This window comes from Antrostomus carolinensis, unplaced genomic scaffold (genome assembly GCF_000700745.2).
Source record: "Antrostomus carolinensis isolate BGI_N321 unplaced genomic scaffold, ASM70074v2 scaffold17209, whole genome shotgun sequence".
Taxonomy (NCBI): domain Eukaryota; kingdom Metazoa; phylum Chordata; class Aves; order Caprimulgiformes; family Caprimulgidae; genus Antrostomus; species Antrostomus carolinensis.
Window position 1 is genome coordinate 1 of NW_010336584.1, and position 22,552 is coordinate 22,552.

Consider the following 22,552-nt stretch of genomic DNA (forward strand, 5'->3'; position numbering starts at 1 on the left):
CCTTGCCATGCAAACCCAATACAATCATGCATTTCCAGATTCTTATATTGTCACTACAGATTTCATCATGCTGCTATTGATTTGCTACCTGAACTGAATTCAGTTTGTGTTTGACCAACATTCTGAAGGTTTATCTTTTCTATTTCTTTTGTTCAAGTAGATGATTGACAGAATATGTGTAAAAGTGCAAGATCATCTCAACTCTTTAAGAAACTGTGGTGTGGATGCTGTACAGGAAGATGTCAAATCTGCAGAACGGCTTATGCGAGATGCTAAGAACTCCAAAACAGTAAGCCTTTCCCAGCATACTGATAATACTGAGAGCAGTTCAGTGTGTGCTTGCAGCTTTTCTCTTTTTGGGAGGAAAAATCTCTTTATCAGAGAGGTTTCCTGCTACCTGTCCAGATTTGAAGACAGCTAATGATGAGCCTATTTTCTAAAGATACTCTTTCTGTCTTATAGCTCTTACCAAATCTGTATCACCTCGGTGGAGCTTCTTGGGCAGGAGCAAATGGTTCACTCTCCAATCCAATCCAAGAGACACTTGAATCCATGGCTGGAGAAGTCACAAGGGTTGTGGATGAGCAACTTAAGGTCTGTGGATAGATATGTCACCAGCTGTCACATGCAGAAATAACTGATATCTTCTGTTGCTAAAGGCAAATGTACCACATTTTTATTTTTCCACTTCTCAGGATACTTGTATGTAAGTTATCTGGATACTTGCCCAATTGGAATGAAGAAAGTTGCTTTAGTGTTTGCAGTGGGCAGAAGGAGCATATACTGTTTATTATTATCTTATCTTCTAGAGGGGAAAGATTTATCAGTTGCTCCTTAGACCGTCAAAAAAAGGCATCTCTCAAGCACCTTAAGAAGTCTCATGCCCTGGAGAAAAGTACTCATTAGTTAAGTTATCCCAGTGGAGGGAAAGCTGCTTTTCTACAAACTCCATTGCAGAGGGTTTTTTTTCTCAGTGACCAGTTTTGAACCTGGTACAGAATTTCCACCTTAACTGTTTGGTTTGGATAACTTTTATGTATTGAGAGTCCCCCAAGAATTAGTACAGGCAGCTTTACAGGAAATCTTTTCACAAGTTGCCTGTCAAACTTCAGTTCTTGAAATAGATGTCATTGGTCTGTAAATATTCTCACCTGTGTGTTCAGCCAGCTCTTGCTCAAACACTTTGCCTTCAATTATGTTAGATCTTGCTGTATAATAAGCAAGGAAGAGTCATCCATACAGCATAAGCAAAGGTATCAGTCCAAGAAAAAGTCAAAATGGGGAAGATTTAGCAACCATTAGAATCTGTATGAAAGCTGATGAATTTAAGAATATTGTTCTGAGGCAATTCAGATCAGCTTAAGTTTATGACTAAGCTACCTTGCCTATGTTTTGCTATATTTAAACTTATCAGAGAGTCTGAAAGTAGAGATTGAACTTTCAGTTGAAACAACATGAAAATGCTTTAGTCAGTGAGAATGTAATGAAGAACAATAATAATATCACATTACTAATTATTTTTTCGAAATTAAAAAGTTAATGAGGAGGAAAATACTGCTGAATTTTTAGTATTTTCCTCCCTTTCCTCATTATATGAAATAAGATGAAGATTCTTTATAACTTTTTTTTTTTTAATTTCTGCAAAACCAGGACAACATGAAAGTGATTTATCCACAAGATTCTTCCCAGTGGAGCTTCTAGAGATGGGAATAGTCAGGTCAGCCTTTCATGCAGGGCTCATGCACTTAAGTATTTAAGTCCTGTGCATTTTGGAAGTCCTATGGAAGAGAAGGGGGGCAGAAAAAAGCCTCTTCAGCATTTGGAATGTTATTTATAGTTCCTGGAATAAGATTGAGTTAATAAGTCTTCCATTTGTGCTTTTACACATTTACAGCAAAAGGCACTTTAGCTCAACCATTCTAACTTTTACATTTGCTTTTGATTTATGCGGCGTTCAAGGTTTAAGTGCCTTACAAGAAACTGTAAAGTCATGATGCTCTTTGTATATTATAACACTAATTTTTATTAATTTTAACTCAAGGCTGAAAGGTTTTCCTTTAAGTTCTGTGGTGTTGTACTTTGCATGGAGGAGAAAAGGAGAAAATGTTGAATGTAGATTATGATTTTTTTTTTTTTTTTTACAGTTTTTTAGGTCAATTCAAAACATCATATGCAGATTATTAATTGTGAAGATAGAAAAGGGAGCTCACATAAGTACGGTTCCTTTTTGTAATTGTGGGGGGAAAACATCCTATGTGCTGTACGTGGAGTTTTGATTTTTAGCTTCCATAGCAACCAGAGCATGATTCTAGAAAGCAGTGTTTGGAAATTGGGTAAACCAATGAAAGCTCTTCAGGCAAATAAGATTTTTTAATTATTTTTTTTTTAACCTCAGAGGAGGGAAGGAAGAAGTTAAAATAAGTAAAAGCAGCATCTTGGAGTGAGTTAAGTTGGCCAAAGCAGAAATTATAGCAAGACCCTTGCATTTCTCTTCTCCTGCTGATGTCACTGTGGACACACAGACCCCAGAGATGCTTTATTCAGTTGGCAAACACCCAAGGAAAAATTGTAGGCCAGATAATTGGTTCGTAGGCAAGAGAAGATTGTTTTGTAAGGGCAGAAGTGCTTGAACTGTTCCTCCTCAATTCTGTCCTAGTGCAAAGGGTTTGTTGGCTCCATCACCTGTTCCATTTTTTCTTTTGATATCATCATACTCCAGTCCTTTTACTTGCTGTTTCTTTCTCCTGAATGTTAAGAGTCATTAATTGTGGGCAGGACTTCGTTCTCTTCTTTCTGCATGCCTGCTGACTGGACTTGTGGCTGAAATGTTTGCCTCTCCACAGTCAATATTGTTAGCTGTGAGTTTCCTTTTCTGAAAGGTTTTTTGAATGGAAGTAGGGGGTGGTGAAAGGTCTCTGTAGATGTGATAGTAGTCATGTGAAATCAACAGTTGGAATCCACCACTGAAGAAATTATGTTCAGTTGTGCACTTAAAGAGGAGACTTAAACTCTATTTCACTTTTAAATTGCACACTCTTGGAGTATTTTGAGTAAAAATTAATTTTGAAATTATCAGGTAAGATCTTAAATCTTTCCTTCTACTTTGCACTGACAGCTTCAAGCAGCAGTTCTTCCCATGATCTGTTTTGAAAGACCATGCTTAGACTGCAATTGTAATTCAACATATCGAGCCTTCATAACTTTTATGATTGGGATCCATTGGTGACTCTTGGGAGGCTTGAGTGTGATTTTTCAAGATAGACTACACAGTTGCACCAGTGAATAAATGCCATAGGCAAAAACTGATGTGTCAGAAATTCTCCTTAGTAGTTTACCTTGCTCAGTTGTCTCTGCCATTGAAGTTCTTCATCCTGTATGTAGATATGGCCGCAGGGGCTTGAAAGGCTCTTTGTTGGTGTTAGGGCCCCAGAATCTGCTTGGGGACTGAAGGAAGCAGTGCAGGAGGAGTCCTTAAAAGTGCAGAGAGGAAACAAGCTACATATAAGCTATAGTGGCATCTGTCCTCATACCTGTAAATCAAATGTTGTAAAGATTAGACTTCCCTGTACTCTGTGGCTGCTTCATGCTGCTGTGTTGTCCTCATGAATCTACATTTTAAAATCAATCCATTAAGAGCTACACACTGAATGATGCTGCTTTGAATTATTAAAATTATTATGCAGTAATGGTATTTTTGTTTCTTACTCAGTATCTGCATATGAAAATTGCTTGTTATGATAGTGCTATGCAAAGAGAAAAAAGCTCTGATAAGATAAAGTTCAGCCTGAGATCACTTACCTGTGGAGTGAGATTGCGAAGAAAAAGGAAATCAGTAGAGTTTTCAAGGGATGCATCTCATTATTTTTGTACAATTCTGAAGCACCCAGGTTAGGCTTAATGAAACTGCAATTTGGGGGTTTTTTTAACTTTTAAGTACCTTTTTCTGTTTGATTATCAAACTTCAGTGTTACTGGAGATGACATGGCCCATTTCAGTAGACTAGGCTCTGCTCCACTTGTTTAGAGAATTCAAAGTTGGGGGAAATGGGTCTTGCATGTACACTGAAGCATGAACCAACGACAGTGTCTCTATTCTTGCTGCCACCTTGGAAGCACCATAGAGTGAGGAGACCCCACAGTCACTGGAGTGCAGCAGTGTGACAGCTTCAGTGTGCAGAGGGACCTGCTGCTGGAGAGAACCATCCACTTACAGATCTTTCCTAAGTAGCACTTCATGCTGGGAATGGATGTGGAAGGTTTAGTTTCAGATCTTGTACTGCTGAGCCTTGACCTCTTGCAATCTCTGAAAGAAGTAATTTGATGAGAAATTAACTGATGGTTGAACAGCCTTCTGCAGATACCTAAAATAGATTTCCTGAGTTGCTGGGACTGGAGTTGGAGTAAGGTGGATATAAGAGAGAATTTGAACAATGAAAAAATTCCAGTCTTATCAGAAAATACTGCTTTGTGTTTATAAATAAATCTGGTTTACTGTACACAGGGTATGTACCAGCATGTAGATGAAACAGTATGAATTTAAAATTTAGCTTTCCACATGACCAGCTGATTGTTTTATACCTTCTGTGGTCCTGTGTAACCATTTTGGATACAAAAACTGAAAGCAATGAGAGGAAAGATTTATCTCCTGATACAGAGCACTAGTAGCATTTCTGTGTCTCATCCTGATCCTTATGTGTGTACATTTGAGCTTTCCTGCACTTTTCATGACACAAGTTCATACATGGATGATTATGTGAGGGACTGTGAGCCCCAACCTGCGCCTGTAGTGAGGGCTCTTTAGCATTCTAGTCAGAGCTGGGGTTTGGAAAAGAAACCAGTCAGTAATAAAACAGGATTTGAACCAGAATTACCTTTTCTTACAGGCACAGGTAGGAGATAAATCTAATGCAAGTGAAAGGGCCTTCATAACATAACTTCATAGCACTGAGGTATATATGAAAGACTTTTACAAAGACAAAGTCTAAGAGGGAAAAATTTTACTTTAAACCATCAGCAAGGGAGACCTTATTTTAAGAAAAAGAAAGTTGAGGGGTTACATGGTCCTGTTTCTGGAGTGTGTATGATTTTCTTCTGTCCTAGTTTGGGGTTTTGATCAGTCTTTAAAAAAGAATAAAAATTGCTGACTGTACCTAAGGTTCACTGTGGACTTCCCTGTATGTAAATGACGATCATATATTAAAGGTTTGTATGTCCACTGCAAATCATACTTGTAGATGCTTCTTAACATTTGACTAGTACATTCCAGCCCTGTACAGCATGCCAAATTTTCATGAGTCTCCTTTCTTCATATGCGAATGCCTGTTACAAATAGGCAGGTCTGGAGCACTGATGAAAATCGCTGGTTCAGGGCACAGTTTAGAGCGAAGGCAGCGGCAGCAGAGCATCCACTGCTTTTGCAGCACGCAGGGGCAGCAGTGGTGGGTGCACAAGGGAACCTAATTTATTGTTCTGACAATTAAACACAGAGATGTAAATGTTTCATATTTGAAAAGGCAAACAAGTACAGTTGTGGGTTGTTTTCAAAACAAGTATATTGTTCCTCCTCACCTTTACTTTGTAAAATGCCTTTTATATTGCAGCTGGATTGCAAAATGGATTAGAAATTGGGAAGAAAAATTGTAAAAATGACAAGTCTAAAAGTGTCATAGTGTTATGCACCAGAATAATGTTGTGATCTTCCAGGTAATGAAAATCTCAGTACCTGATGTTACCTTTTGCTTACTGTGCTGCAGACACTGCTCGAGTCTATGGTGGATGCAGCAGAAAACCTTTGCCCAAATGTCATGAAGAAAGCTCGCATCCGGGAAGATCTAATTGAGGCTAGCACTGAGAAGATTTCCATCCCACGCTCTTTTGTGAAAAATGTCCTCTTGGAGCAATCTGGAATTGATATCCTCAATAAAATTAGGTACTTTAAAAGACTAATTAATAAAATTGGTTATAGAATTTGGATTTGGGGTTGTGTGTATATGTGTTTGTGTGTTAGAACATTTTTTGAATGCTTTTGTGACTCACAAGAAACCATATTAAGGCATTGAGAGAGCACTAAATTGTGCTATGTGTCTGGTGAACTTAGTTCAGGAGATTCAAATATTTGGAATCTCCAGGGATGCTAACTTGATCATTAATGTTTCTGTTTTATTTAGTGAAAGTTTTAGTTTATGGTACACAAATAACATTTTAATGACTGATACATTTATTTTAAACCTGTTGATGTTCTCAGGTAACCCTGACTTACTGTAATAGAAGGAAATTGCTTTCAGTGTTAACAGTACTTTATCTGTTGCTGCATTTGGTCTTGTCCTGTAGCGTTCACTTTAAACCTTTTTGTTTGTGTGGGAGTTGTGCATAGCAGACAGACATACTTAAAAAATGAAAATGTGGATATTCAAACCACAAACCTGGAGCAGAAATGGTTACCCTATACAACTTTTAGTTTGCTTTAAAAAAAAAAAAGGGGGGAGGGAGTGGGGGACGAGGGAGACGAGGGAGGGAAGATTTACCTAACCTTTTACTGCATCTTTTTTTTTTTATATTAAATATATACGAGAGAAGATATGCAGTATAATGTGATTGACATTTACTTAAACCTTTGCAGTTGCCATCATTTGGCTAAGGAATCCTTTCTGCTTGATGGGAAAGCATGTCATTTTGTTTTGTGATTCTAATATTCTAATATTCCTTCTCCTTTGCAGAAGAAGGAAACAGTAAGGCTTAGAAATTAGTTTTGCAGAGTGCAGCAAAATTGGCAGGAAAAGGTGTTAAAGACTTTAGCTATGCCTTCAGAGTGTTTAAAATGGTTCGGGGAGTGAGTTTTCTTCACTACAGTCCTATCAAACAAATCTTGATTCTGGGACAATAATAGTGCCCTTATAGAGCAAAAAGAGAAAGCAAAGTTGTGATGGCAAAGACTGGAGAAGCAACATTGTATAGTTGCCCTTCAGCTGTCAAACACAAAAAGGAGTTGAGGAAATAAGTGAATTGTAGTTGTTCAGTATAGTACTGTTAAACAGGCAGCACTATCCTAATCCCATTCAGCTGAGCTTCGCTTCTCTGACTTCAGTGGGGAAGTGTTCCTTACTACGTTTTATGTGTGATTTCTATTCAGCTCTCTTACCCAGACGTTTTCATTTCAGCTCTTAGAAAAAATGTTAGAAGCAGGTTAAATATGGTACAGAGGCTCTTGTGTTTATTGTGTGATTCATGAGTTTATTTCTGAAACCTGCAGTCATGTATCCTGACACCCTCTAATGTTTTATTTCAAGTAAAGTGACAGCACTGTGGATAAGCATTGCACTGTTGAACATGTAATAATTCTCCTGCGTGAATTAGAATTTTCTCTGTCTCCTTTTTAATCTTCACACAGTGAAGTAAAGCTGACAGTGGCTTCTTTCCTGTCTGATCGAGTTGTAGATGAAATCCTGGATGCACTTTCCCACTGCCATCACAAACTGGTGAGTATTTGCGTGGTTGATATCTGAATATGCTGGGTATCTGAACAATGCCATTGCATTCATAACTTGTTCAGTTTTTCCCTGGCACCGCTCTGTTTTGAAATTAGCATCACTGGCATCATTTGAAATATGATCATGGGACTCTTGCCTCTTTGCTTTAAGGAAGATACAACCTCATAAGAGTCTGCATTATACATTTATCTTACTATCTTTTGCACTGTTATCAGATCTAAAATTAAAAATGCCATCAGGATGCAACATTGAGTCATTAGTTAAGAACAGCACCAGTATTTGCCATGGTGAGATAAGGGTTGGTTGCTTGTGGGATGAGAGGTAAAATGTCATTCTTTGGAGAGAGACTGCTGAGACCTTGTTCCCTGAATAAATACTTCTTGAGGCTACTTCAGAATGTAAGTATCAAGTTTGAAGAGAAAGGAGTAGAAATGTAGGAAAAAGAAACTGTTACTTGAAGGTGCTGAGCTGTCAGGAGGCACAACTATTTATTATAAAGGTACTCGCTTCATCAAAAGTAGAAGAAATAAACAATTATATATCTACAGAAAAACATTTTGATTTCTAATGCAACGGGCCCCTAATAAGGAGACTCTACTGGAGTTTTTTTAAAGAAGCCACTTGGGTGGTCATTCTCCTGATTGAAATTGCTCTTCATTTCTATTTGAAATTTCATGCAGGCATGAGTTTATTCAGATGCTTTTCCCCACAAGATAAGGAAGCCATATGTATTTCCTTTTATTTCCTCTCTATGAAAGTCCTCATACACAGAAAACAAACCACTCTTCCTTTCTGCCTCACCTTTTTTCTTTTTTTTTTTTTTTTTTTTTTTTTTTTTTTTTTTTTTTTTTTTTTTTTTTTTTTTTTTTTTTTTTTTTTTTTTTTTTTAATGGATTAAGAGACTGGGTAATTTGAGGGTGTGTTTCCATGATACAAAGCGGCATTGTGTAAAGATCCAACCTCTGGTCTCAGGAGCTATGCAGCAGCATCAGCCTGCTGTGTAGCTCCAGCTGGTCCTGGAACAGGCTCAGCTGGCATCAGCAGTGGGCTGTCTCTGTCCAGTGTTATTGCACAACTTGGACATACCCTGACTTTTGCACAGTAAGTCTTTCTCCAGCCTTTGAGTCACTCCATTAACAGTCCTCTGCACTTTCTCCAGCTGTTTTGAAAGCCTCTTTTAAAATTATGGTCCTCAGAACCAGACAGACTATGTTTTAACAAGCATGGAATATAGGAGTGAAATTGTTTTTCTCATGTTACTCTTTACTCCTCATATTTACATAGCCAGGGAGATAATAATTCCTTCCTTTTGTCAGAGTTTCAGTGGTAGTTCATTTTCCAGGACTGGGTTTGGTAGATCACCATCCCAGTAATGGCTTCTGGGTGCTTGTCACTTGCTGCTTTACAGGATTGTGTCCATAGCTAATTGCCAGTGCTTGTAGTTCCCAAGGCATGATTGTCTGTACATTTGATTTGAGTTGATTTACTCTGTGATCCATTTTGGCCTGTATTAGTTACATCCCTTTCACTTTTTAACTCTTCATTGTTTCTGGTATCTTTAGATTATTTAGATATTGTAGCACTGATGAAAACATTGAAGAATATGGATCTCAAAAATGCTGGTGGAGCAACTCCTGTCTAATTTGTGTTTGTCTTCAACTGACAGCTGCAATCTTAGAGCTGGGCAGATAGTTCTTAATACAGCAAAGATTAAATGCACTGATACAGTTCTGTGCCTTAAATTGGAGTGTCATGTACTACTAATTCAGCCACCTACAAATGTCTATGGATGTTGCATTGACACAGTAGTGTTTGAGGCAAATTTGAGAAATAAACCTTGTTGGATAAGACCTGTGTTTGCCTAATGTGATGATTATTATTCTAGCCATTTTAATGTGATTAAAGATAAATCTGTAACAGTTGTCCAGTTGCTTTTCCTGAGTAGACGCTATACTGAGTGAGCCATAATTTAGACAGGTCATCTGTTTACCCTTTTTGATGGTTAACAAAACTACAATCCGCTGGTTGTCCGGAGTCCTGCTGATGTTAAGCAGTAGAGTACAGCTCTCCCTAGCTGCCTCTTTGAAAGCTCTGTGACTAATTGTTTTGGGCCAGCTGATCTTCAAACACTCTTAACAGATGTTATTTAATATTCTCTTTAGTTACCAACAGAACTAGAAAGTATTTCATCATTTTCCTGACAACATGAACCCACTCCACTCCAAGTACAATCCGGCGTGCTTTATGTAACGTTCTCTGTGTTCTTAGTAACAGCTTTTGCTATGCAGGTCTAATAAGGGATTTTATTATTGATGGAGGATTTTTTCTCTGATACTTTAAAAAAAAAATCTTATCCCATGGATCTATCGATGATTTTTTTTTCTTGTTATGGTAACTCGTACCTATTTCTTAAATGAAACAGAACTGAAGTTTTTAACAAAGCTGTCCTGGTTTTTGAATAGGGGATGGCAACATTTTGGCCATCTAATAATTATCAAAATTATATTAGCTGAAACTGGACATGTCTTTGTGTTATTTAATTCAACAAATGGTCCAGAACAGAGCTTCTCTTCCACCTCTTTATTTTCTTCATAAAAAAAGATGGGACAAATGCCAAGGAAGCCCCATAAGACTATTCTAAGTAAAAATCAGGGTGGCTTTTATCTGACCTTTTTCCTTCTCTTTTTTCCTATTAAGACTTTCTCGCTTCCATCTTAGAATGTATGATGGAAGGAGTTTTCCATTCAAAAAAAGAGAAAAAAAAACCCCAAACCAAACCCTGTGTGAAGATTAACACACATAACTGAGCTTTGCTTTTGTAATTGGTCTTTAAGGATCTGTGATCCACTTAAATTCTGAAAGCTTTTTGGTTTGATTTGGTTTGCCATTTTTCAACAGTTTGATCGATCAGTTCCTGTCTTTACCCTTGTCTCCAGGCTGACCATTTGACCAGACGTGGCAAACCACTTCCACACCAGGAATCACTGGAAATTGAGTTAGCAGAAGAAAAACCAACTAAACGCTCTGTCATCACCGTTGAGGAGTTAACAGAGATAGAACGTTTGGAGGATCTGGACACTTGTATGGTAAGACACATTCCTCAGCCCACTTGGTTAAACGTGCAAATAAATGGAAGAAAGATGTTTTTCAAAATGTCATTTGGCAGTTTCATGGTATCAAGAAACTCAAGTTAGGAATTGGCTTCTAGAAACAATAAATGTTAGCTTGTGGACATTTTGTCCGAGTTGCATATTGCTGTTCAGCAACAGAAAAAGCTTTTCCTTTTTCTTCACTTTCACTTTCCCAGTATGTGTCTGAGGGCCTTTCCCTTGCATACATTGCTGCAGTCAAGCTAATGGAATAAAAGTCTCTTTCACTGGCTGCAGTTTCACAGTGGTTCAGTTGCACTAATAAATAGGTCCATGTTATCCCTTGACAACATGCTGCTTTCTGCTTTTATCTTCCTCCTACTTGGTGTGGATTCCTCTGAGAAATAACAAAAAATGTTTCTGCCTAGAAGTTATATTATTGGCCATGAACAGAAGCTGATATTTTAAAATTAGGTTTTGAATGTATGGAAGAAGTCTTAAAACCTTGAGACTGGGCCACAAGTGACCCTACAGGGCAAGCTTTTCAAAAGTAATTGAGTTAAGAGTGTGAGATTAAGTAAAAATGCTGGACATAAATCACTGAAGTGCCTTTTAAAATCCCATGTGTGACTTGTTATCATAAAGATGGCTCCATGCCATATCATGATCTTTGATGAGATGTAAATCTGCAGAATTCCAAATAAATGTGTTGCTAACTGTTTTCAACTTCAAATCTCCTTTCACCCAACTCAGTCTGTTGAGGAACTTTTGTGGGCAGGAACTTCAGAGAGCGGTTCTCTGTTACAACTTAGTCAGTCTAATAGGTGGTCACTGCTGCAAGGGATGGGCTTTCTCTTCTGACCTCCTACCTGGCTCCTTGGCCGTGTGCTTTCGCAGGAAGCTAAACTGGCAAAAAATTGATTGCAACTTTTTGTAGAATTTTTGTTGATTCAGCTCCCTGAACAGATTTCTGCAGAGTCAGACAAGTACAGCAGCTATCTGTTGGTCTCACTTAGCTATAAAGTGAAAGCACACCCTCATTGGAAATACCAGCTTAAAATAGTTCTCTCTGCCTTCCACATCTCCTTCTTCACCAAGATTTGATTTGATGCAATATCTGTCTGAACATCACAAATCCCCATGAGGCCTGGGTTGTTGACTGCATCATCTGGCTCATCACTGGTACTATCAAGTTCCAGATGCTTTCTGTAGCCAACATTCAGTAATCATTTAGAGCCCTGAATCCTATGGGGGAGAGACATCCCAGTAAACTATGTAACATCTGAACCCTGCACCTGTAAGTTACTTTTTGCATGCTGGCTTCATATATAGAAAAATAAGCTAAGCAGTGATTTTGACTCTCTCCTTCCCCCTTTAAATTTATTCTTGCAGCATGTTAAAAATAATAATAATGGAAATTTTAAAAATGGCTCCTGTCTTTATCTTATATCACCATAGTTATATGAAAAGATCATATTGCTGTGCTGTTATCTTTCATTTTGGTCATAATAAAATAATAGAAATGTGATAATGCTTACACTCTTTAAAAGGTGCATCAGTTGCTAACCATAGTTGCTTCAGAAGTGTTTATATCTCTCTTCATTCTCTTCATTCACCCTCATCTTACACAGAGATTCAAATACCTTTGTGACCCAGATTCTCATCAATATCTAATTTCTGAAGAGAATGAAGCATCAAATAAACACAAGGCAGTAATCTGAATGCTAAAGAACCCATTTATTAAACACTGTAATCCATTTTAACAGCTGCTTTTTGCATCCTGGGTGCAAGTGATATCAGTTGCGCTCGTAAAAAATAGATAGATAGATAGATAGCCCTAAAAGGCTGAATAATACGGGGATTTTTACTGAGCTAGTGTTCTTACTGAGTTTTTTGCAACTAAAAGCATCTTAAGAATGGATTTCTTATATTTTCTGGGCTGAGTTAGTGACTCCCAAGATAGTGGTTTCCAAGTGATGTATTTTAGCTATGGGAAAATCATACAGATTTCAGATATTGTCTTTGAAAAATTAACCTGATTTGTAGCAGCTTTTAAGCTTCATACAGATATTTGCATGATGATGAGGAACCTCCTGAAAAGGGCAGCAGTGAATGCTTTGTGAGCTGTCCAGTGCAGGAAACAGGCACATTGCTGAACTACTTTACTAGAAAGAGAAGCATATGGTTTTATGAACTATAATTAGGAACTTCATTTCTTTTGATTATTTTTAATCTTAAAATGAGAAATAGCTATTTAGATCCCACTTCTAAAATGGCATTAGTCCAGAACACTGCCTTATTTGGCCATTGGAAATCCCTAAGCAGTACAAGGTGTAATGCTGAAACAGATCTTAGATGCGTAAGTAGATGATGCACCTCACTGTGTATTCTGCAAACATCAAATTTGCAACCTTGAATTGCAGCTTCATGTTGTGCATGTTTGGGAACGCACCCTCCTATTACCAAAAGACTGTGGAACAGGGATGAGGCTGATCGTGTCATTGGGATGCCAGGAAAAACTCTACTATTCTTCTTCCAGTTTATTCTCTACCAGTTTGCTCCAACTGTTTGTCAAGATATCTGGGGCAGAAGAGATTTGGGGCTTATAGGAGAGGCACTGAGCTTGGACCATCATTTTGTGGAAGCCGTTTTAGCTGGGTTTTTTTTTCCATTTGGAAACGGGATTTTCTTTGCAAACCCATTATTTTCAGCAAGCCTCTTATCTTTGTTCTTATTTTCTTCAAGAAGCCTATTGAGGATCAGTATTCTGGCTATGGCAATGTATACAACAGCATGTTGTTATGCACCAGCCTCCCTTGAAGCTGTGTTTGAACAACTTGAGGAAAAACTGGGTAAAGGTTCAATTTTGACTTCATAGCTGCAGGTAGATTATATAGCACTGAAACTAGGTGAATGACTATGAATAAGGTAGATTATTTGGAATAAAATGTTTATAAGCTTTTTGTTCTTATATGCAGATCGAAATTGGAAGACACACCAGGTTTGTTTATAAAATTCAGACAGGCAGAACAGGGGTCTGAAACCTCCAGTGCTGGTGATAGAGTGGACAAACCATTACTCCTGTTTCACAGACTGCCCACCTTTTGAGCAGGATGCAGAGTGACTGTGACTGGGATGATTTTTGTGCCAGAGTAGAGACTTGCCATCCATTGCAACCCATCTGCTTCAAAGTTTGATGTGTATAAACAACACAGATAAGACAGAATGAAATATCACAAATGGTCCTTTGAAATGCCCCACTGAAAAAAAAAAGACTTTTAAATGTTATTTCTAGTCTTTTTTTCACTGTGGGAATTAGGACTCTACTAAATACCAAGCTGTGCAGTTAAATTTTATTAGCTTCAATTTAGGACATGATTCTCATCTAGCCTTTAACTCTGGCCAGAGAGCCCATAATATGAAAGATTTGTCAGTCATAACAGAATTTCCTTGTCTGTTGAATGAGTTATGAAGAACGCTGGGAGTGATTGAGTGGTCCAGCATAGGATACGATAGCTGGAACATTATGGACCCAGAGTTTCCAGTCTCCCTGAGCTGCACTACAGGAAATTGATGCTTCCCTAAACTACAGCTCTTCTTAGTTGTCTATGTTTAATTAGAGCTGCATTGATGGTAATAAGTCATTAGAAAAAAGTTGTCTGCAGGTCAGATGGAAAGAAGAATCTTTATGCAGAAAATTACTTGCTGTTCTCAGATTAAATGAAAAACCATGGCCTGCTTTTCAGAGCTTAGACTCAATCATGAATTAACGTCATAAAATAGTACAGTTTCTCTAAATTTTTCTGTGTGTATATGACAAGAGTGACACATTTTAAAATAATGCATACATTTTAAAACTATTTTAAAATAAAGCACCCTTATTTACTGGGATTGAATATCTGTATCTTGGTATGTGTAATAGTGTAGGTAGATACTAACTGATTTAATTTATGTAATGCTTCCAATACTTTATCTGTATTCTTTCATAGCCATTAGTTCTTGGCAGAAGTAAGAGATATTAAATGGTGCTCAATTCCCCACCAAAAGGTAATAGAGCATCTTTGTTAGATTGTGATTAATGGTTACATTCTAAAGCTTTGGGGTTTTGGGGGGGGGTTGGGGTTTTTTTTTAGCTATTTGAATGTTAGTTTGGCTTCCAGAATACTGAAAGGAGATCATCAGAGTCGAGCCACTATTTAAAGAAAAGTTTTGAGGGAAATAGCTTTTTTACTAGAAATCCATGTACTCATCATCTTAAAAATATCCATTTCGGCAATATAATTTTATTACTATACTTAGTTACAAGCACAGAACCAGGATAAGTATTGTTTTTAGAGCAAAGCAGAGGTTATTTGCGTTAAGAAGAGGGATGGTAGGAAGTTGTTTGAAACATGTAAAGGAATTGTAGGTTGTAATGCAGAAGTCTACTTATAATCTTCCTTAAAGCATTTCAGTGTAAGATTGAAATGCTTGGATGGTGAATTATGTGTTTGCAAAAATGCTTGTAGCTAATAAAGAACTGCCTGTGATTAATATTGAATCTATTTCTAATTTTAACCATAGAGATAGTTCTGTGACTTTAATGGAGGAAAGATTTAAAAAAAAATAGTAATCCATGAGAAATACATTAATGTTTTAGTCTTTATTGAACAATAGAAGACTATTTCACCTCTACAGTAGAGAAGAAAATTTGTAGAAGTAGCAGAACACTTGTAGATAGGTGGTGTATGTTTTTTTTTTTTTTTTCTGGGAATGTACTAACTAGTTACTGTCAAAGATTTAGCAGATTAGTCCAGTATCCAGGTGAGGACTTCTGAACCCATGGGTTCTGAAAGACAAAGAGTGTGTGGACCTCAGTGTTCTCAGGGAAAAGGAAGAAACTGCACTCACCGCATGAGAATTTTTTATTTTTATTTTTTTTCATTAAAACTCATAAAGCACCACCTGAAAGCTCTTCTCTCCCCACCCCCTCATCCAAAGCGAATTAGACTTAAACCAACAGAAGTCCCTTCAGTTATTTTCACTGAAGGAAGGAGAAAATAATAATATAGACTTGTATGTACACGTGTGTTGATACCATAGGAAGAAAAATGAGAGATTCTCTGGTATGCCCTGACATACTACCATATCCTGCTCTTGTTGCTCTCTGTTTACCTGCACCAGAATTGTCTTGGGCATAGATAGTCAGCTTTTTGGATGAAGGACTGAATATGAATACCTCCTGCCATAAAACCCCAGTTCCTGTTGGACTCCTTATGTTCTCCTGCACTATAAATAAAGCTCTTGGTCTGCAACTGGCTTACTGCAGCAAAAAACATTGTTCTTGATGAAAAAGAGCATTTCTACTTTCCTCTGTACACAGCTTGCTCTTTCCTGCCCAGGTCCTCACACTTGTACTGGTGTTCACACAGCCTCACTACAAACTGGGTGTGGGAATTGATTCAGCTGAAAATGAAGCTTTTTACAGAGGATTTCTTTCTCAGGTTAGTTTACAGACTGACTAGTCCTCTGGTTGAGTTCACAAAACAAATCCTGAGCCGCAGGAACAAGCAGGCAGGGATGAGGGCAAAGGCAGCAGCCTGGATGAATGCTGGATTAAATGGATTGTGACACTTGAGATTCTCTCTCATGTGCATTAGCAGAAATGGGCCTTTGATGTGCAGTAAATACAGCACTCTGGGAAGCTAGGAATTGGCATTATGGTATGTGAGAGTATTCTTGGCTTCTGAAAAGGCTCCATCACAGGCATGCAAGCAGATCTACTTCAGTGGGAGGCCAGGAATAGTCCTGACTCCCCCTGAACTAGGACAGTTTATGAAAACATCACCAGGCAGGGCATAGCACAGTGCCAGCACGCTCCCTAAGCCCTTCCCTAGGCAGGCAGTGCTGTGGCTGAGAAAGTAAGAGACAGAGGGAGCCGGTGGGATAATTTTGCAGAACCTCTGAATATGTTGTTTATTTGCAAGTTGTTTGTTTATATGTTAGCCTCACCATTAGTATTATTATTACATTAATTTTAATTGTGAATTTTTGTTACCTGTCTTTTCCTGGATTCCTTTATATATAGTGTTGCAGCATTCCCACTGCCCTTAGAGGTCCTTATCCGTGTTTGTTTAACGCCTGTTACATGTATAGACCACAGTCTCATTCAGGCTCATGAGGGGTTACGTGTTCCCAGCTGAAACACTTCGAAAGAAACCTGGCTTTCAGTGTCTTTTTCTTGGTCTCTTTGGATGGAAGGAGGTGATGGATAATTGATATATGTTTTTCTTAAACCAACTGATATTTCTGAGTCAGAATACAGAGTTGTTTCTCTTAATCTAGGGTACATTATTAGCACAATATGAAGTAAATGAAGAATGTGATAAACTGCTTCTAGTAACAGCAATACATGCTTCATGAAGAAAAAAAAGTGTAAAATTGGAGACTGTTTTCTGCTTAGGTTAAAATGAGAATCATGAAGTACAGCTTCTGTATCAGAGCTTATCTTCATATAACACCAATTCTTTGTTTTGCCTTAGGAGACCCAGATTTGTATTGGGAGTGGAGTGAAGGATGTTATGTCCATCATGGTCTGACTGATACTGAGTTTCCATCATTTTGTTTCATGTGTCATGAAAAATGCACATTGAAAGGAGAGTTCAGTAACAGAGCACTCACTGAAACACTGGTCTTGAGAGTTTAACTTCTCTTGCAGTGGTTTTAAGAGGGAGTTTCCTACTAAGAAATTAGACTGTGACAAACAGAAAGGTCTTGCAGATGTAGCTATGCAGTCTATAGATAGTGCCAGTCCTAGCTGCTCAGTCCCACCATTCACCACTCTGCTAGGAAGGATTTGAATGTTTAAGATGTAGTCAGAGTCATCTTGGCAGGCACCAGCTCTGTGCTCCAGACTGTAGCCTGCTGGTGGACACCCATCCAGCTTAACTGACTTGGTGAGAGAGGTGACTATCCCTACCTGGGTTCGCTTGCCTTGCCCGTACAGCCAGCAGCAGGGATCAACAAAACGCTCACTTACCTACTTCAGGAGAAGTTAACAGGTTATGAGGACAAAGCCCCTTTGCGTGGGCTGGATCGGGGGCACTTGTGTGATCTCTTTTGCCAGCAGAGCTGTGGAGTCAATTGATGTTTAGCATAAATAGATCCAGAATTCATCTTTCCCCAGCCTCTGTTTGAATGAACATGTTTGTTATTTCCCATGACATATTAGCAAGAGCTCCTTTGGAGGAGTTCTTGCCAAAATCTAGACTCTGTGACCTTTGGCAGAGGGACAACAGCAAACAGCATGAGAATAACCTCCGATAGTGCTGTTTGTGAAGCACACATCTGTCTGCAGCCATAATGCTTCTTGATTCAATTAATATCTGGCAAGTTGACTTTCTCAGGTGGTTGAGGAGTTTTCTGTATAAGTTGTGTGGTCCTTTCTACTGCTTTTTGATTTTTCCAGCATCTCAAATAAATAACTTGGCACGAGTTACTTATCTGTGTTATATGGGGGAGTCTTCTTTACTATGAAATCTGGAGAGCCTACTGAAAATAGCACATGCATGAGTCTGACTCACTAAGAGTGCTTCATGGATCTCACTTCACCCAGAAGAAAAGAAGGCTTGCAGTTTTTTGCTCTGCCAAACTGATGCCTCATATTGCAAGGATAAAGAATAGTTGCTAACAGGAAAAGGGGAGAGGAAGTTTGTGTTAAATCAGGCAGTTATAGAATGCCATTAGATTTTGATATATTTTGTCAAGGAGAAGGTGGTTAGGATGACTTGGGTTACTGGAACAGGAACTTTAAAATAAATAAATAAAATCAAGAGTACATCGTGCCAAAAGTCTAGAAGACATCTTCCAAGTCATCAAATCTCATCTCTGCTATCAATGACAGCTGCATTACACACAATCCTAATCATAAATTTATCAGGCTTCCTCTCAAAACATCTTTCTCAGACTAAAGAAGAACTTAGAGGTGAATAGATTCTTTCTTCTGCTGTTACTCAGGTCAGCTAAAGCCTCATTGCAAAGTGGTGGGTGTATCTCTGCAGTAAGATCTTACTTCATGTAAGTAAAGGTCAAATTACTGTGAATTTTTTAGGTCAGTAGTGACAGGATTGGAATACTGATCTGAAACCAAAAGCACTTAAACTGCTGAAAAAACCCTTCAATAAGCAGATGTTAAAGACAACTAAAACGAATGAGCAGGATAGAAAGACAAAGCAATTGAAAAGTCAGGGTGGCTTCATTCAAAGCTGATCTAAACCTCTTTTTGTCTTATACCTTTTAGCTGTGGGTCATTTCCAATACCATGGTATTTAGATACCTCAGGGAAAGTTTGTGTCTGAGAAACTGGAAGTTTGTGTCCGAGTTTTATATTACTTGAAAGATGCAAGCACAGAATTATTAATTAAAAGAATATATTGAAACGCTTGGCAAAATATCATAGAATACATAAGCCACATCTCAGCCAGTAAAAGAGCAAAGGTTTCTTGGCTAGGAAAATGAAACGAGCTCAAGGGCAAATCTATTGAGCTTATCTCACTGCAGTGCTACTCCTTTTCTTTCAGAAAATGTTGCTGTACAAAGTAATTCTAAAGGTCAGGCTGGTTTAGATGAGACTAATTGAATTAATTCTGAACCACAGCTCTTTCTCTAGAAATTCAACTTTTGAGGAAGGGAAGGAAATAAACATACATAGGCCTTAAATTAATGTATGGATTATTTGTATGCCATATTTATTTACAATATCTATATTCATATATAATATTTCCATAGAGAGGACAGAACTCTGAAAGACCAGGTCAGGACTGGATCCTCTGCTGGTGTGAAAATGCGTAGCCGCTCCATGCAGGGCAGCTGTATCAACAAGCAGCAGCCTGTCGCAGCTTGGCCTTGCTTTCTGAATGATATTTTGCTCTCCTGTCTCCTGTAAAATGCTCCATTAGCTGTCACGGATTTTAGCGTCGCATTTAACTTTCCAAGGACAATGGCACTCAAGGGGGAAATTATAAGGACAATGATTCAGGTTACCATTGCTGCTCGTGGGAAGTCCGTGGCTAAATTTCTGCAAGTCATGCTGAGAGTTTTACCCTGGAAATCATGTTATAAAATCTTCAGTAGTTGAAGTAAGCAATAGCAACTTTCTAGTTTCTAAGGCTTTCTGTACAGGTGGTGAGATACCTGTGTGTCCAAAGATTCATATGCAAGAAAGCAAAGTTGGTCAATTTACTGATCTGTTTTATAAAGAATACCTGAAGTTGTTTTTATTATTTTTATTTATTTATTTTTATGAGGTGGCAGTTGTGTAACATCTCTGTCAAAGGTAGTTAGGAGACTGGAAGAAGCATGAGAAATGTCAATTGACTGAAATGGTGTCATGGCAGCTTTACAGGTCAGGATTTCTTACAGCAAAAGAAAACAGCAGGTGTGATAATATGCCTTGTTTTCTTATGCCTCTTTCTTAAAAAGGCATGCCCTACAAAATACATATAGCTGAAACAATTTAGCACTGGTTTAAAATGTTCTGTAAGAATCCTTGAAAATATTTTTTCTGCCAGCCGGTTCCCAGTTAGCACATTGTTATGATTCCCTGATCCAGTTTCTAGTTTTGTTTGGGTTGAATTTGGTTGGGATTTTGGGGCATTTTGTCTTTAGCAGTGGTCCATGTATGCTGGGAGGCAGACCGTTTTATTTTGCAGTTATTCTGAGAGCAAGTGAAGGGAAGGGTTGGGTAGCCTTGTGGTCTGTGGGTATTTCAGGGGTCTGAAGATGGGCATTAGGTTCCCTGCAGAGCCGCCAGATTCCTTTGTGACTTCAAGCAAGTGCCTTAGTCTGCTTTGCTTAATGGTGCTTCCTTGTCTTACCTCTTGCCTGCTGCCTTCCTCCCTCTCCTCCTTCTCCCTTCTTACTCCCAACCCACAAGCTGTTTAGCACCTTTTAAGTGGTTCAGTAGTCACACTCACTTAGGGGAGATCACTGAAGTGTGAAAGGTAGGAGCTTCCAGAAGCCCTTGCTGGACCAGGACGGCAGACTGCAAACTCCTCATATCCTGGTATTGCTTCCTGTTACATATACTGCTTTGCACTTTGGTCCGAATCTTGTCTCCAGCTGCTTGTATAATATAAATAACTTTCCTACCTGTGCCTTAAATACACAGAACACACTGGAGTACTACCCAAAATGCTGCCTGGAAGAAAACCCATGTTGCAGATTGGTTTATTTTATTTTATTTTTAAGTGTGCTGGAGTTTTATTTTTAAGATGGTTTCAGTTTTAGAGATGTTTCTCAATGGATTCTGGAGTCTCTCCAGCAATCTCGGAGCAGCCCTAGTGAATCGTATATAGAATAATCACACAGAATCACAGAATGTTGGGGATTGGAAGGGACCTCGAAAGATCATCTAGTCCAATCCCCCTGCCAGAGCAGGAACACCTAAATGAGAAGATGGGCAAGAGAAGAGATAACATGGATTCTGGCAGGGAAATGGAGTGTGTGTGTGTGGATAGCATACAAAAATGAGAGGAGGCTTGCCTGAGTCACTGTTAACTCAGAACTCCTGTGTAAAGCCAAAGTTTCTGAAGGTAATGGAAAATTAAAATAAAAATAAATAAATAAAAACCAAAGCCCCGAGGACAGCAGGAAAATAAAGGACTCAAGCTGTGTGCAGGAACGCTGCTCTTGCTGTTCAAAGATAGCCCATGCTGTTTTTAAAACTTTTAGCTACAGTTAAGCTTCAAAGGATGAACCGTGACAAGTGGATCATTATTGCTGAAAACGTCAAAGCATTGAATAACTGACCTTAATATCCCTTCAACAATTAAATTATGAACTATGTTATGCACAGACTGTTTTCACTGCTGATAATTAAACACCAGTGCAATATCCATTTAAAAGCACAGCACTTCCTTGCCGAGTAGTTTAATCCAGACCATGACTATTGACTTCTGTGACAAACACTGTGTGAGTATCTGCAGTGTTTTTATAGCAGCAGTCCCCATTCAACTGGAAGGTAAAACCACACTTCTAATAATTGTTTTTTCTTACTCTGAATTAAGAAGGAGTGTGATTAGATAGGTCATGTGCCACCCAAGAGATGGGATATGGCATTGCTGCTTCTCCTATGATGGCTGTGCTGCTTGCCTTTTTAAAAAAAAAAAAAAGTTTTTGAAGGGGAGAAGAAATGTCACGCTTTATTAATGGAATAGTGTTGTTCTAATGTGCCAAAAATGCTTGAAAGGCCTACACCTCTAAACCTTCTTATGGGAAGGAGAAATACTGTTGTTTTGGATTAGGTTTATTTAAACCTCAGGAGAACAGACTTGCATCCCTTTTCCTTCTTTCAAGAGAAGCTTTGTTTTTCTGTGTTTTGTTTTCCTTGCTCTCCTTCTTTCCACAACAAACTACAGATTTTTAATTCAGAAGCTTCCTTCAGACTAGGAAAAAGCACAATTACAGTTTTTCCTCACTACTGGTGCCAGAAAAATGAAAAATACACAGTACATTGGGACAGCAGGTGGCAGGTTGGCACCATTAGCAAGTGCCATGTATTGGAATCAAACATCTGAAAACCTGACTTTGTCCCAGTATAGATAAAACGAGATATTACATCCTTCTCCGGTTATCCTCTGGAAACATGAAGTACATAGCACCTCCAAATGCAAAGGATTTTTACCTCATTCTTGCATGCCACCTTTCCTGCTAAGACTTCTAAGTGTTTTTTGGCTTTAGTTTTCTTTGTTTTGGTGAATACCGGTTTTGCCTCCTTTCCTGAGAACTGCTATTGCTTTGTCTTCCCCATTCATATTCTTTTTTCTTTCTTTTTTGCTGCATGGAGACTCTCTGCTGTACAAGTGTAAGTATTTTTTTAGCTCTGCTGTTTCTGGCCTACTTGTTTACGTTTTTGTGCTCCATTTGCCTCTGTACTGCCTTGTGAGTCTCCTGGGAGACTGTAGTGCCATCCATCTGCACCTACAAATGAAACAGGCAG

At 38.4% G+C, this 22,552-nt stretch overlaps 1 protein-coding gene across 1 annotated transcript in view; it reads left to right on the plus strand.

Annotated features, from left to right (window-relative positions):
- The first annotated feature begins 160 nt into the window (after positions 1 to 160).
- Positions 161 to 22,552, plus strand: part of LOC104530361 (F-actin-uncapping protein LRRC16A) — a 51,248-nt gene continuing 28,856 nt past the window's right edge. Inside the window, exons 1-6 of the mRNA XM_029086714.1 lie at positions 161 to 289; positions 463 to 594; positions 5,753 to 5,928; positions 7,387 to 7,474; positions 10,423 to 10,572; positions 22,400 to 22,417. Of these exons, the coding sequence (XP_028942547.1) occupies positions 161 to 289; positions 463 to 594; positions 5,753 to 5,928; positions 7,387 to 7,474; positions 10,423 to 10,572; positions 22,400 to 22,417 (693 nt within the window). The remainder of the gene's footprint in view (positions 290 to 462; positions 595 to 5,752; positions 5,929 to 7,386; positions 7,475 to 10,422; positions 10,573 to 22,399; positions 22,418 to 22,552) is intronic.